We start from the raw sequence: 16,050 nt of genomic DNA, 5'->3' as shown, positions 1-16,050 counted from the left end.
TAGGTTCTATTTGACTCAAAATTCCATGTTGTACAGTACGGTATTGTTGGCAGAATAGATGGATGCAGCTCAATGCATGATTAATATAATTCACCAATACATTTCTTGGTAGTCCAAAACATATTTCTATCAGGTTGTAAATTATGGCTGGCCTAGTACATTGTTTGCTGCCGCCACCCATTCGGGATGCAGTGTTTCAGTTTCAATGACTTCATATTTTGAACAAAAACGGACGACTGTAAATAAGGCTGGGAATGTCAATACAATGAAACTATAAGGTGCTCACTCATACAATTATTATTTAATTCAATGAAAAACATGTTTTAAGTTCAAATGTTACAACAACCTATCGCTAAGTTGTTGTTATTTGGTGAGAAATACTTTTTGATTAGGGTCGCAGCATATTATGGACATCTGCAAGCGTAGCAGCAAAGGCTGGACAAATGATTTATCTATTTTGTTTTAAAACGTTAAGATGCTATATACAGCATATGAACATAAGTGGACATTATAAAGGGCCATATTCTTTCAAATAAAACAATGGCCAGTTTGAGTTGCAGTTGCACGTTGTTTTGTAAAAGAAATAGCCTATGTCTGGCGAATTCTTTGGGTACATTGACTTCAATCATTCAAAACCTAGGAGCCTCGTGGTTCTCACCACATTCCATAGACTTACACAATAATTATGACTACAGCTGGAGGACATCCTCCAACCTATCAGAGCTCTTGCAGTATGAACTAACAAGTTTTCCATCCAAAGGATCTGATAATTAATTTAGTACTGAAAGCATAAGCTACAGCTAGCTAGCACTGCAGTGAGTAGTTGACTCAAAGAGAGAAAGGCAATAGTTGAAGCAGCATAGAGAGAGAGAGAGATAGCTATATTTCATTAGATGTTTTCTTCTTCTTAGTCTACCTTTCACTTAGCTATTGCAGCTAATTTATTCTACCCAAAGAACCTGACTCAAACAGAGAGAAATGCTATTTATGTTAGCTAGCTGGCTAAGGCTATCCAACACTGCAACTCTTCCAAGTCAATGTAAGCTTTTGGTTTTATAATTGTATGGGCACCGGGGCCCGCCGGTTTAACTGCTAAACTACTTGCTGTACACTGTAATGCGTGATTGTACACTTGGGATTGGATTGTTGGTTTACTAATGTGTTTGTTCTATTTTGGTTTGTTTTACTATAACCTTGATATGGTGACGATGTAGGTTGTGTAGCGGTTAGTGGTTATGGTGTGACGGTTTGGCAAGGAGAGGTTTTTGTGCCTAGTCACAGATAGCTGTTGTGTTGTGTACTGAAGTCCACAAGTGAAGGGAAAAGGTGTGAAGAGGAAAGCCTGTAGATGCGAGAATGAATTTTACAACAAGTAAAGTGATAATGCTCTACGTGGCTGCTATGAAATTCATTCTGCCGATTCTGTTGCAAAATGTTTCTTAAACAGAACGAAATGGGGCGGGACCTACCTGAATTTATTTGTCCAATAGAAACTTTCTAAACGTTTTGCAACTATTTGGACTAAAGATTACACCCCAGATCAGCTAGATGCAGGCAAGAGTGTGCAAGATGGGATTGAATGTGTCTCTGCCTGTCACCTTGATCACTCCAATTTGTCTCTCGACCTGTGCACCTACGGTATAAACTTTAATTTCTAGGCTATAGGTTGTAGCAATCTCTTGATTGGTATAGGGAAAATTTGAGTATCATGTAGTAGCCTAAACCTATTGATGTGACATTGAGCTGGGTGAATGGGAATATGAATGACAGTCATCCAATATGCTATAATCGAAATAAGGCCATGGTAATAAAACGAAATCCTCCATAATCTTCAACGGCACTGCTGTGTATATAGTGTGAAGGGTGTCCTCATCTAGTAGTTGCATTCTGATATGGTAAGGCAACTTAAAGTGCGTGAAATCATAGTATTTTACTGTAAGCCATTGTTACCATTAATGCTCAATCAGACCACCAGAGGCCATCTTTGAGCACATCTACACTCATAAGTATCCAGGGCTGAATACTTATGTACATTTTGTATTTATTTTTTATTTATCTATTATTTTACCAGGTAAGTTGACTGAGAACACATTCTCATTTGCAGCAACGACCTGGGGAATAGTTACAGGGGAGTGGAGGGAGATTAATGAGCCAATTGTCAACTGGGGATTATTAGGTGACCGTGATGGTTTGAAGGTCAAATTGGGAATTTAGCCAGGACACCGGGGTTAACACCCCTACTCTTACGATAAGTGCCATGGGATCTTTAAGGACCTCAGAGAGTCAGGACACCCGTTTAACGTCCCATCCGAAAGACGACACCCTACACAGGGCAATGTCCCCAATCACTGCCCTGGGGCATTAAGATTTTAAAAAATTAGAGCAGAGGAAAGAGTGCCTCCTACTGGTCCTCCAACACCACTTCCAGCAGCATCTGGTCTCCCATCTAGGGACTGACCAGGACCAACCCTGCTTAGCTTCAGAAGCAAGCCAGCAGTGGTATGCAGGGTGGTAAGCTGCTGGCGAAATAAGGTATTTCTGTTTTTATTTTTAATAAATATGAGACAATTAAAAAAAAAAAATTTGCTTTGTCATTATGAGGTATTGTGTGTTGACTGATAATTTCATACATTTTTAGAATAAGGCTGTAACGTAACAAATTGTGGAAAAAGTCAAGGGGTCTGAATACTTTACCAATGCAATGCATATTAGCAAATACTTTAGCTACCATTTGTGTTTTTTGTAATTAAAATTCACAGAAGAATGTCACAAGGAGTTCACATTTGTTTAGCATTAACAAGATATCCTCATGATGGGGATATCATGGAGATATCTTGTTTTTGGTAAGCAAATGTGAACTGATAGGCCATCAGTACGGAATAGGGTAGACTAGAATGGTATAGAACAGAATAGCATTGACTAGAATAGAATAGAGGTTGATTAGCCAGTGTGTTCATCATTTGTCTTTCATTTAACAATTAATACTGGATATCTTAAATAGTCTGGCTTTAATTTAAAAAAAGGATATTCCCTGGAGGCACATTAACTTGTGGTGAGTTGCACATACCACTTGTGCAGTAGGCACTCAATTCTCTTACAATACATGTCTATTATTCATTAGTGAGAAAAACATTTATAGACTGACATCTCGTGAACTGTTGAGGAACTGCAGTGTGGCCGATAGACTGAAATGTCGACTGAATAAGGTTGAACCGGATGCTGTTTCATTTGTGTTGAAATTTGAATCATTAACGGTTTTTGATCATTTTAATCAATACAAATAATGGTTTCACTATTCGTGTGCTGTGTGTGTGCGTTCTGGACAGGTCTCCGCGCCTCTCGAACGCTCTGTAATAAGAGAACTGACATTTGCATACGCCTCTCAGCCTACGTCATTGCACAGGAATGCTGCGCTCTCTTGAGCAATGTAGTCGGAGAGTTCGAGAAATGGCTAGAAATCATGATTGCTATTTTTTTAGGCAATGGGGATGGTATATATTCAGATTCAAACATCGACTCAACGAGAATACTAAAGGGAAAAGAAAGCAAGAAAAGAGAAGAGACACGTTCAACAGACCTCTACATTCATAAACTGTAAGTAAAGGGGAATTAATTCAGGACCCTATTTTCATAATGGCTGTGACAGTTATAAACTTGATAGAATAAACAATGATGCTATGTTGGTTGTGTGGACATAGCTGATTTAGCTATAACATTATGCCAGAATAGTTGGTTAACTAATAAATAAATTATATTATAATGATATAATATTAAAATAACATTCATTGGACAGACTATGCCTACATTCTTTTTTTTGTAGCATATTATTATTTTATTATAATTAGTTATTTGTTCATTTTAAGAAAATCTGCTCTAATTCTGTGAAGATAACACAATATTATTCAGGAGTGTTCATAGAAAAAATGGAGGCCTGTTGTGAAAAGAGTTTCTCTGTAATAGATTAGCAGAAATGATTGTGTCTAACACTAATATATATATTTATATATATATGTATATAACACAAACATTGACAACAGTGTTGTTTTCAGACCTGGGTTCAAATGCTTATTACTGTTTTTCAAGGACTTTAAAATACCAGTACAATGTGTTTGGAAATACATTTGGAAAGTATTACCATGTATTTGAAAATACTCAAATACACAGACAAGTGTATTTTAAAATTAAAATATGTAAATATTCCATGCATTTGAACCCATGATTGTTTGTTCCTAGGTGTATTTGAAATGTATTTGGAGACAAGTATTTGAAATTAGTTTAAAATAGTATTTAAATAAAATGATTTGAAAATACTTTAAATAGAAGTGGCCACATTATTTGAAAATCCTCAAATACACAGAAAATAAGAATTAGAAATACTTAAATACGCATGTATTTGAACCCAGGTCTGGTTGTTATTCAAGTATATTTAGGCTAACATCTCTGTTGGTGGAGATTGTCATTACTTGCACCTAGGTTTTCGTAGAATAATATCAATTTCTAAAATATTATTTCATTCATTTGTAGGCAACTAACTCCAAACCATCAAGATGTCATCAGCTAAAGGCCCGTCTATCGGCATTGACCTGGGCACCACCTACTCCTGTGTGGGGGTGTTCCAGCATGGCAAAGTGGAGATCATCGCCAACGACCAGGGCAACAGGACCACGCCCAGCTATGTGGCCTTCACAGACACTGAGAGACTCATCGGAGACGCAGCAAAGAACCAGGTGGCCATGAACCCCAACAACACCGTTTTCGACGCCAAACGCCTGATTGGCCGAAAGTTCAACGATCAGGTCGTGCAAGCCGACATGAAGCACTGGCCCTTCAAGGTGGTCAGCGACGGAGGAAAGCCTAAAGTTCAGGTCGATTACAAAGGTGAGAACAAATCCTTCAACCCAGAGGAGATCTCCTCCATGGTCCTGGTGAAGATGAGGGAGATCGCTGAGGCTTACCTGGGCCAGAAGGTGTCCAATGCAGTCATCACAGTCCCTGCCTACTTCAACGATTCACAGAGACAGGCCACTAAGGACGCTGGAGTGATCGCTGGGCTGAATGTGCTGAGGATCATCAACGAGCCCACGGCGGCAGCCATCGCCTACGGCATGGACAAAGGCATGTCCAGGGAACGCAACGTCCTGATTTTTGACCTGGGTGGGGGCACTTTTGACGTGTCCATCCTGACCATCGAGGATGGGATCTTTGAGGTGAAGGCCACAGCTGGAGACACTCACCTGGGCGGGGAGGACTTTGACAACCGCCTGGTCAGTCACTTTGTGGAGGAGTTCAAGAGGAAACACAAGAAGGACATCAGCCAGAACAAGCGGGCTCTGAGGAGGCTGAGGACAGCCTGCGAGAGGGCCAAGAGAACACTGTCCTCCAGCTCCCAGGCCAGCATTGAGATTGACTCTCTTTTTGAGGGCGTCGACTTCTACACCTCCATCACCAGGGCTCGTTTTGAGGAAATGTGTTCCGACCTCTTCAGGGGAACCCTGGAGCCTGTGGAGAAAGCCCTCGGGGATGCCAAGATGGACAAGGCCCAAATTCACGACGTCGTCCTGGTCGGAGGCTCCACCCGGATCCCCAAGGTCCAGAAGCTCCTGCAGGACTTTTTCAACGGCCGAGAGCTAAACAAGAGCATCAACCCAGACGAGGCGGTGGCCTACGGCGCTGCCATCCAGGCGGCCGTCTTGTCTGGCGACAAGTCTGAGAACGTCCAGGACCTGCTGCTGCTGGATGTGGCTCCCCTGTCCCTGGGCATCGAAACCGCCGGAGGGGTCATGACCGCCCTGATCAAACGCAACACCACCATCCCATCCAAACAGACCCAGACCTTCACCACTTACTCCGACAACCAGCCCGGGGTCGTGATCCAGGTCTACGAGGGAGAGAGAGCCATGACCAAGGACAACAACCTCCTGGGGAAGTTTGAGCTCTCTGGGATCCCCCCTGCCCCACGAGGAGTCCCTCAGATCGAGGTGACCTTTGACATCGACGCCAACGGCATTCTGAACGTATCAGCGGTGGACAAGAGCACGGGCAAAGAGAACAAGATCACCATCACCAACGACAAGGGCCGGCTCAGCAAAGAGGATATTGAGAGGATGGTGCAGGACGCTGACAAATACAAAGCTGAGGATGACGCACAAAGGGAGAAGATAGCTGCCAAGAACTCCCTGGAGTCGAACGCCTTCAATATGAAGAGCAGCGTGGAGGACGACAACATGAAAGGCAAGATCAGCCAGGAGGACAAAAAGAAAGTGGTGGACAGGTGCGACCAGACCATTTCCTGGTTGGAGAACAACCAGCTGGGCGACAAAGAGGAGTATGAGCATCAGCTAAAGGAGCTGGAGAAAGTATGCCAGTCTATCATTACCAAGCTGTACCAGCAGGGAGGGATGCCCACAGGTTGCTGTGGAGATCAGGCACGGACCAGCTCTGGTGACAGCTCCCAAGGCCCAACCATTGAAGAGATTGACTAAGGTGAGGGATTTTTACTTTTCAAAATGCATTAGTATCACTGCATACAATTTACTATTCAGGAAATACTTTGTACTTGTAAAAACACACTGTACATCTGTTGATTCGTACCATATTGCATTGCTGGACATTGCAAATAAAATGTATTTAAATATGTTTCTAGGTCTGTTGGCTGTTTTCTTGAATTCCTTCTCATCATAACACATTGATTATTCACATTTTTTACACAATACCATGAAATATTGTAAACAAAACTTTGATAGATGGCTAAACCACCAGAGAGAACAAGTGAAGACACCCTAATGGCCACAATGTTTAGCTTATCAACTCTTTATTCTGCGATAACATCTGATACAATCACTATGGTCCTTCTTGGAAAAAGCGGCACAAATACACTTCTGGCACATATAAAAAAAACAATTACAGGTCACATTTTTCCTTACTTTGTGCTTATTGGTGTCAAGCTCAAAGAACCAAATACTGTATATTTGACTGATTTTGGAGTATTTAAAGTGGAACTGACAGCATTTGAACTACTTTGTTTCATATCTGCAAACGGACAATCATAATATCAGTAAAACATATCACATTCCCAGTTTATGCTTCAAAACCAACTTTGTAAGAGGTTTTTAAAAAATAGGTTCTATTTGACTCAAAATTCCATGTTGTACAGTACGGTATTGTTGGCAGAATAGATGGATGCAGCTCAATGCATGATTAATATAATTCACCAATACATTTCTTGGTAGTCCAAAACATATTTCTATCAGGTTGTAAATTATGGCTGGCCTAGTACATTGTTTGCTGCCGCCACCCATTCGGGATGCAGTGTTTCAGTTTCAATGACTTCATATTTTGAACAAAAACGGACGACTGTAAATAAGGCTGGGAATGTCAATACAATGAAACTATAAGGTGCTCACTCATACAATTATTATTTAATTCAATGAAAAACATGTTTTAAGTTCAAATGTTACAACAACCTATCGCTAAGTTGTTGTTATTTGGTGAGAAATACTTTTTGATTAGGGTCGCAGCATATTATGGACATCTGCAAGCGTAGCAGCAAAGGCTGGACAAATGATTTATCTATTTTGTTTTAAAACGTTAAGATGCTATATACAGCATATGAACATAAGTGGACATTATAAAGGGCCATATTCTTTCAAATAAAACAATGGCCAGTTTGAGTTGCAGTTGCACGTTGTTTTGTAAAAGAAATAGCCTATGTCTGGCGAATTCGTTGGGTACATTGACTTCAATAATTCAAAACCTAGGAGCCTCGTGGTTCTCACCACATTCCATAGAATTACACAATAATTATGACTACAGCTGGAGGACATCCTCCAACCTATCAGAGCTCTTGCAGTATGAACTAACAAGTTTTCCATCCAAAGGATCTGATAATTAATTTAGTACTGAAAGCATAAGCTACAGCTAGCTAGCACTGCAGTGAGTAGTTGACTCAAAGAGAGAAAGGCAATAGTTGAAGCAGCATAGAGAGAGAGAGAGATAGCTATATTTCATTAGATGTTTTCTTCTTCTTAGTCTACCTTTCACTTAGCTATTGCAGCTAATTTATTCTACCCAAAGAACCTGACTCAAACAGAGAGAAATGCTATTTATGTTAGCTAGCTGGCTAAGGCTATCCAACACTGCAACTCTTCCAAGTCAATGTAAGCTTTTGGTTTTATAATTGTATGGGCACCGGGGCCCGCCGGTTTAACTGCTAAACTACTTGCTGTACACTGTAATGCGTGATTGTACACTTGGGATTGGATTGTTGGTTTACTAATGTGTTTGTTCTATTTTGGTTTGTTTTACTATAACCTTGATATGGTGACGATGTAGGTTGTGTAGCGGTTAGTGGTTATGGTGTGACGGTTTGGCAAGGAGAGGTTTTTGTGCCTAGTCACAGATAGCTGTTGTGTTGTGTACTGAAGTCCACAAGTGAAGGGAAAAGGTGTGAGGAGGAAAGCCTGTAGATGCGAGAATGAATTTTACAACAAGTAAAGTGATAATGCTCTACGTGGCTGCTATGAAATTCATTCTGCCGATTCTGTTGCAAAATGTTTCTTAAACAGAACGAAATGGGGCGGGACCTACCTGAATTTATTTGTCCAATAGAAACTTTCTAAACGTTTTGCAACTATTTGGACTAAAGATTACACCCCAGATCAGCTAGATGCAGGCAAGAGTGTGCAAGATGGGATTGAATGTGTCTCTGCCTGTCACCTTGATCACTCCAATTTGTCTCTCGACCTGTGCACCTACGGTATAAACTTTAATTTCTAGGCTATAGGTTGTAGCAATCTCTTGATTGGTATAGGGAAAATTTGAGTATCATGTAGTAGCCTAAACCTATTGATGTGACATTGAGCTGGGTGAATGGGAATATGAATGACAGTCATCCAATATGCTATAATCGAAATAAGGCCATGGTAATAAAACGAAATCCTCCATAATCTTCAACGGCACTGCTGTGTATATAGTGTGAAGGGTGTCCTCATCTAGTAGTTGCATTCTGATATGGTAAGGCAACTTAAAGTGCGTGAAATCATAGTATTTTACTGTAAGCCATTGTTACCATTAATGCTCAATCAGACCACCAGAGGCCATCTTTGAGCACATCTACACTCATAAGTATCCAGGGCTGAATACTTATGTACATTTTGTATTTATTTTTTATTTATCTATTATTTTACCAGGTAAGTTGACTGAGAACACATTCTCATTTGCAGCAACGACCTGGGGAATAGTTACAGGGGAGTGGAGGGAGATTAATGAGCCAATTGTCAACTGGGGATTATTAGGTGACCGTGATGGTTTGAAGGTCAAATTGGGAATTTAGCCAGGACACCGGGGTTAACACCCCTACTCTTACGATAAGTGCCATGGGATCTTTAAGGACCTCAGAGAGTCAGGACACCCGTTTAACGTCCCATCCGAAAGACGACACCCTACACAGGGCAATGTCCCCAATCACTGCCCTGGGGCATTAAGATTTTAAAAAATTAGAGCAGAGGAAAGAGTGCCTCCTACTGGTCCTCCAACACCACTTCCAGCAGCATCTGGTCTCCCATCTAGGGACTGACCAGGACCAACCCTGCTTAGCTTCAGAAGCAAGCCAGCAGTGGTATGCAGGGTGGTAAGCTGCTGGCGAAATAAGGTATTTCTGTTTTTATTTTTAATAAATATGAGACAATTAAAAAAAAAATTTTTTGCTTTGTCATTATGAGGTATTGTGTGTTGACTGATAATTTCATACATTTTTAGAATAAGGCTGTAACGTAACAAATTGTGGAAAAAGTCAAGGGGTCTGAATACTTTACCAATGCAATGCATATTAGCAAATACTTTAGCTACCATTTGTGTTTTTTGTAATTAAAATTCACAGAAGAATGTCACAAGGAGTTCACATTTGTTTAGCATTAACAAGATATCCTCATGATGGGGATATCATGGAGATATCTTGTTTTTGGTAAGCAAATGTGAACTGATAGGCCATCAGTACGGAATAGGGTAGACTAGAATGGTATAGAACAGAATAGCATTGACTAGAATAGAATAGAGGTTGATTAGCCAGTGTGTTCATCATTTGTCTTTCATTTAACAATTAATACTGGATATCTTAAATAGTCTGGCTTTAATTTAAAAAAAGGATATTCCCTGGAGGCACATTAACTTGTGGTGAGTTGCACATACCACTTGTGCAGTAGGCACTCAATTCTCTTACAATACATGTCTATTATTCATTAGTGAGAAAAACATTTATAGACTGACATCTCGTGAACTGTTGAGGAACTGCAGTGTGGCCGATAGACTGAAATGTCGACTGAATAAGGTTGAACCGGATGCTGTTTCATTTGTGTTGAAATTTGAATCATTAACGGTTTTTGATCATTTTAATCAATACAAATAATGGTTTCACTATTCGTGTGCTGTGTGTGTGCGTTCTGGACAGGTCTCCGCGCCTCTCGAACGCTCTGTAATAAGAGAACTGACATTTGCATACGCCTCTCAGCCTACGTCATTGCACAGGAATGCTGCGCTCTCTTGAGCAATGTAGTCGGAGAGTTCGAGAAATGGCTAGAAATCATGATTGCTATTTTTTTAGGCAATGGGGATGGTATATATTCAGATTCAAACATCGACTCAACGAGAATACTAAAGGGAAAAGAAAGCAAGAAAAGAGAAGAGACACGTTCAACAGACCTCTACATTCATAAACTGTAAGTAAAGGGGAATTAATTCAGGACCCTATTTTCATAATGGCTGTGACAGTTATAAACTTGATAGAATAAACAATGATGCTATGTTGGTTGTGTGGACATAGCTGATTTAGCTATAACATTATGCCAGAATAGTTGGTTAACTAATAAATAAATTATATTATAATGATATAATATTAAAATAACATTCATTGGACAGACTATGCCTACATTCTTTTTTTTGTAGCATATTATTATTTTATTATAATTAGTTATTTGTTCATTTTAAGAAAATCTGCTCTAATTCTGTGAAGATAACACAATATTATTCAGGAGTGTTCATAGAAAAAATGGAGGCCTGTTGTGAAAAGAGTTTCTCTGTAATAGATTAGCAGAAATGATTGTGTCTAACACTAATATATATATTTATATATATATGTATATAACACAAACATTGACAACAGTGTTGTTTTCAGACCTGGGTTCAAATGCTTATTACTGTTTTTCAAGGACTTTAAAATACCAGTACAATGTGTTTGGAAATACATTTGGAAAGTATTACCATGTATTTGAAAATACTCAAATACACAGACAAGTGTATTTTAAAATTAAAATATGTAAATATTCCATGCATTTGAACCCATGATTGTTTGTTCCTAGGTGTATTTGAAATGTATTTGGAGACAAGTATTTGAAATTAGTTTAAAATAGTATTTAAATAAAATGATTTGAAAATACTTTAAATAGAAGTGGCCACATTATTTGAAAATCCTCAAATACACAGAAAATAAGAATTAGAAATACTTAAATACGCATGTATTTGAACCCAGGTCTGGTTGTTATTCAAGTATATTTAGGCTAACATCTCTGTTGGTGGAGATTGTCATTACTTGCACCTAGGTTTTCGTAGAATAATATCAATTTCTAAAATATTATTTCATTCATTTGTAGGCAACTAACTCCAAACCATCAAGATGTCATCAGCTAAAGGCCCGTCTATCGGCATTGACCTGGGCACCACCTACTCCTGTGTGGGGGTGTTCCAGCATGGCAAAGTGGAGATCATCGCCAACGACCAGGGCAACAGGACCACGCCCAGCTATGTGGCCTTCACAGACACTGAGAGACTCATCGGAGACGCAGCAAAGAACCAGGTGGCCATGAACCCCAACAACACCGTTTTCGACGCCAAACGCCTGATTGGCCGAAAGTTCAACGATCAGGTCGTGCAAGCCGACATGAAGCACTGGCCCTTCAAGGTGGTCAGCGACGGAGGAAAGCCTAAAGTTCAGGTCGATTACAAAGGTGAGAACAAATCCTTCAACCCAGAGGAGATCTCCTCCATGGTCCTGGTGAAGATGAGGGAGATCGCTGAGGCTTACCTGGGCCAGAAGGTGTCCAATGCAGTCATCACAGTCCCTGCCTACTTCAACGATTCACAGAGACAGGCCACTAAGGACGCTGGAGTGATCGCTGGGCTGAATGTGCTGAGGATCATCAACGAGCCCACGGCGGCAGCCATCGCCTACGGCATGGACAAAGGCATGTCCAGGGAACGCAACGTCCTGATTTTTGACCTGGGTGGGGGCACTTTTGACGTGTCCATCCTGACCATCGAGGATGGGATCTTTGAGGTGAAGGCCACAGCTGGAGACACTCACCTGGGCGGGGAGGACTTTGACAACCGCCTGGTCAGTCACTTTGTGGAGGAGTTCAAGAGGAAACACAAGAAGGACATCAGCCAGAACAAGCGGGCTCTGAGGAGGCTGAGGACAGCCTGCGAGAGGGCCAAGAGAACACTGTCCTCCAGCTCCCAGGCCAGCATTGAGATTGACTCTCTTTTTGAGGGCGTCGACTTCTACACCTCCATCACCAGGGCTCGTTTTGAGGAAATGTGTTCCGACCTCTTCAGGGGAACCCTGGAGCCTGTGGAGAAAGCCCTCGGGGATGCCAAGATGGACAAGGCCCAAATTCACGACGTCGTCCTGGTCGGAGGCTCCACCCGGATCCCCAAGGTCCAGAAGCTCCTGCAGGACTTTTTCAACGGCCGAGAGCTAAACAAGAGCATCAACCCAGACGAGGCGGTGGCCTACGGCGCTGCCATCCAGGCGGCCGTCTTGTCTGGCGACAAGTCTGAGAACGTCCAGGACCTGCTGCTGCTGGATGTGGCTCCCCTGTCCCTGGGCATCGAAACCGCCGGAGGGGTCATGACCGCCCTGATCAAACGCAACACCACCATCCCATCCAAACAGACCCAGACCTTCACCACTTACTCCGACAACCAGCCCGGGGTCATGATCCAGGTCTACGAGGGAGAGAGAGCCATGACCAAGGACAACAACCTCCTGGGGAAGTTTGAGCTCTCTGGGATCCCCCCTGCCCCACGAGGAGTCCCTCAGATCGAGGTGACCTTTGACATCGACGCCAACGGCATTCTGAACGTATCAGCGGTGGACAAGAGCACGGGCAAAGAGAACAAGATCACCATCACCAACGACAAGGGCCGGCTCAGCAAAGAGGATATTGAGAGGATGGTGCAGGACGCTGACAAATACAAAGCTGAGGATGACGCACAAAGGGAGAAGATAGCTGCCAAGAACTCCCTGGAGTCGTACGCCTTCAATATGAAGAGCAGCGTGGAGGACGACAACATGAAAGGCAAGATCAGCCAGGAGGACAAAAAGAAAGTGGTGGACAGGTGCGACCAGACCATTTCCTGGTTGGAGAACAACCAGCTGGGCGACAAAGAGGAGTATGAGCATCAGCTAAAGGAGCTGGAGAAAGTATGCCAGCCTATCATTACCAAGCTGTACCAGCAGGGAGGGATGCCCACAGGTTGCTGTGGAGATCAGGCACGGACCAGCTCTGGTGACAGCTCCCAAGGCCCAACCATTGAAGAGATTGACTAAAGTGAGGGATTTTTATAAAGGACTTTTCAAAATGCATTAGTATCACTGCATACAATTTACTATTCAGGAAATACTTTGTACTTGTAAAAACACACTGTACATCTGTTGATTCATACCATATTGCATTGCTGGACATTGCAAATAAAATGTATTTAAATATGTTTCTAGGTCTGTTGGCTGTTTTCTTGAATTCCTTCTCATCATAACACATTGATTATTCACATTTTTTACACAATACCATGAAATATTGTAAACAAAACTTTGATAGACAGCTAAACCACCAGAGAGAACAAGTGAAGACACCTTAATGGCCACAATGTTTAGCTTATCAACTCTTTATTCTGCGATAGCATCTGATACAATCACTATGGTCCTTCTTGGAAAAAGCGGCACAAATACACTTCTGGCACATATAAAAAAAACAATTACAGGTCACATTTTTCCTTACTTTGTACTTATTGGTGTCAAGCTCAAAGAACCAAATACTGTATATTTGACTGATTTTGAAGTATTTCAAGTGGAACTGACAGCATTTGAACTACTTTGTTTCATATATGCAAACGGACAATCATAATATCAGTAAAACATATAACATTCCCAGTTTATGCTTCAAAACCAACTTTATAAGAGGTTTTTTAAAAATAGGTTCTATTTGACTCAACATTCCATGTTGTACAGTACGGTATTGTTGGCAGAATAGATGGATGCAGCTCAATGCATGATTAATATAATTCACCAATACATTTCTTGGTAGTCCAAAACATATTTCTATCAGGTTGTAAATTATGGCTGGCCTAGTACATTGTTTGCTGCCTCCACCCATTCAGGATGCAGTGTTTCAGTTTCAATGACTTCATATTTTGAACAAAAACGGACGACTGTAAATAAGGCTGGGAATGTCAATACAATGAAACTATAAGGTGTTCACCTATACAATTATTATTTAATTCAATGAAAAACATGTTTTAAGTTCAAATGTTACAACAACCTATCGCTAAGTTGTTGTTATTTGGTGTTAAATACTTTTTGATTAGGGTCGCAGCATATTATGGACATCTGCAAGCGTAGCAGCAAAGGCTGGACAAATGATTTATCTATTTTGTTTTAAAACGTTAAGATGCTATATACAGCATATGAACATAAGTGGACATTATAAAGGGCCATATTCTTTCAAATAAAACAATGGCCAGTTTGAGTTGCAGTTGCACGTTGTTTTGTAAAAGAAATAGCCTATGTCTGGCGAATTCGTTGGGTACATTGACTTCAATCATTCAAAACCTAGGAGCCTCGTGGTTCTCACCACATTCCATAGACTTACACAATAATTATGACTACAGCTGGAGGACATCCTCCAACCTATCAGAGCTCTTGCAGTATGAACTAACAAGTTTTCTATCCAAAGGATCTGATAATTAATTTAGTACTGAAAGCATAAGCTACAGCTAGCTAGCACTGCAGTGAACAGTTGACTCAAAGAGAGAAAGGCAATAGTTGAAGCAGCATAGAGAGAGAGATAGCTATATTTCATTAGATGTTTTCTTCTTCTTAGTCTACCTTTCACTTAGCTATTGCAGCTAATTTATTCTACCCAAAGAACCTGACTCAAACAGAGAGGAATGCTATTTATGTTAGCTAGCTGGCTAAGGCTATCCAACACTGCAACTCTTCCAAGTCAATGTAAGCTTTTGGTTTTATAATTGTATGGGCACCGGGGCCCGCCGGTTTAACTGCTAAACTACTTGCTGTACACTGTAATGCGTGATTGTACACTTGGGATTGGATTGTTGGTTTACTAATGTGTTTGTTCTATTTTGGTTTGTTTTACTATAACCTTGATATGGTGACGATGTAGGTTGTGTAGCGGTTAGTGGTTATGGTGTGACGGTTTGGCAAGGAGAGGTTTTTGTGCTTAGTCACAGATAGCTGTTGTGTTGTGTACTGAAGTCCACAAGTGAAGGGAAAAGGTGTGAGGAGGAAAGCCTGTAGATGCGAGAATGAATTTTACAACAAGTAAAGTGATAATGCTCTACGTGGCTGCTATGAAATTCATTCTGCCGATTCTGTTGCAAAATGTTTCTTAAACAGAACGAAATGGGGCGGGACCTACCTGAATTTATTTGTCCAATAGAAACTTTCTAAACGTTTTGCAACTATTTGGACTAAAGATTACACCCCAGATCAGCTAGATGCAGGCAAGAGTGTGCAAGATGGGATTGAATGTGTCTCTGCCTGTCACCTTGATCACTCCAATTTGTCTCTCGACCTGTGCACCTACGGTATAAACTTTCATTTCTAGGCTATAGGTTGTAGCAATCTCTTGATTGGTATAGGGAAAATTTGAGTATCATGTAGTAGCCTAAACCTATTGATGTGACATTGAGCTGGGTGAATGGGAATATGAATGACAGTCATCCAATATGCTATAATCGAAATAAGGCCATGGTAATAAA

General features: G+C 41.0%; 2 protein-coding genes across 2 annotated transcripts; both read left to right on the top strand.

The window, feature by feature from the left end:
• Positions 1–3,398: 3,398 nt before the first annotated feature.
• LOC139364668 (heat shock 70 kDa protein-like) lies at positions 3,399–6,637 on the top strand. Its single transcript, XM_071101599.1, has 2 exons — positions 3,399–3,594; positions 4,525–6,637. Exon 2 carries the CDS (start codon positions 4,548–4,550, stop codon positions 6,480–6,482), a length of 1,935 nt encoding a protein of 644 aa, XP_070957700.1. The 5' UTR covers positions 3,399–3,594; positions 4,525–4,547; the 3' UTR covers positions 6,483–6,637.
• A 3,644-nt stretch (positions 6,638–10,281) lies between these two features.
• LOC139364667 (heat shock 70 kDa protein) lies at positions 10,282–13,763 on the top strand. The gene is made up of 2 exons (XM_071101598.1): positions 10,282–10,712; positions 11,643–13,763. Exon 2 carries the CDS (start codon positions 11,666–11,668, stop codon positions 13,598–13,600), a length of 1,935 nt encoding a protein of 644 aa, XP_070957699.1. The 5' UTR covers positions 10,282–10,712; positions 11,643–11,665; the 3' UTR covers positions 13,601–13,763.
• Positions 13,764–16,050: the final 2,287 nt, after the last annotated feature.

Source organism: Oncorhynchus clarkii, chromosome 13 (genome assembly GCF_045791955.1).
Source record: "Oncorhynchus clarkii lewisi isolate Uvic-CL-2024 chromosome 13, UVic_Ocla_1.0, whole genome shotgun sequence".
NCBI classification, from domain to species: Eukaryota; Metazoa; Chordata; class Actinopteri; order Salmoniformes; family Salmonidae; genus Oncorhynchus; species Oncorhynchus clarkii.
Note: the sequence above shows the minus strand (reverse complement) of the source record. Positions and strands in the feature narration are given on the sequence as shown.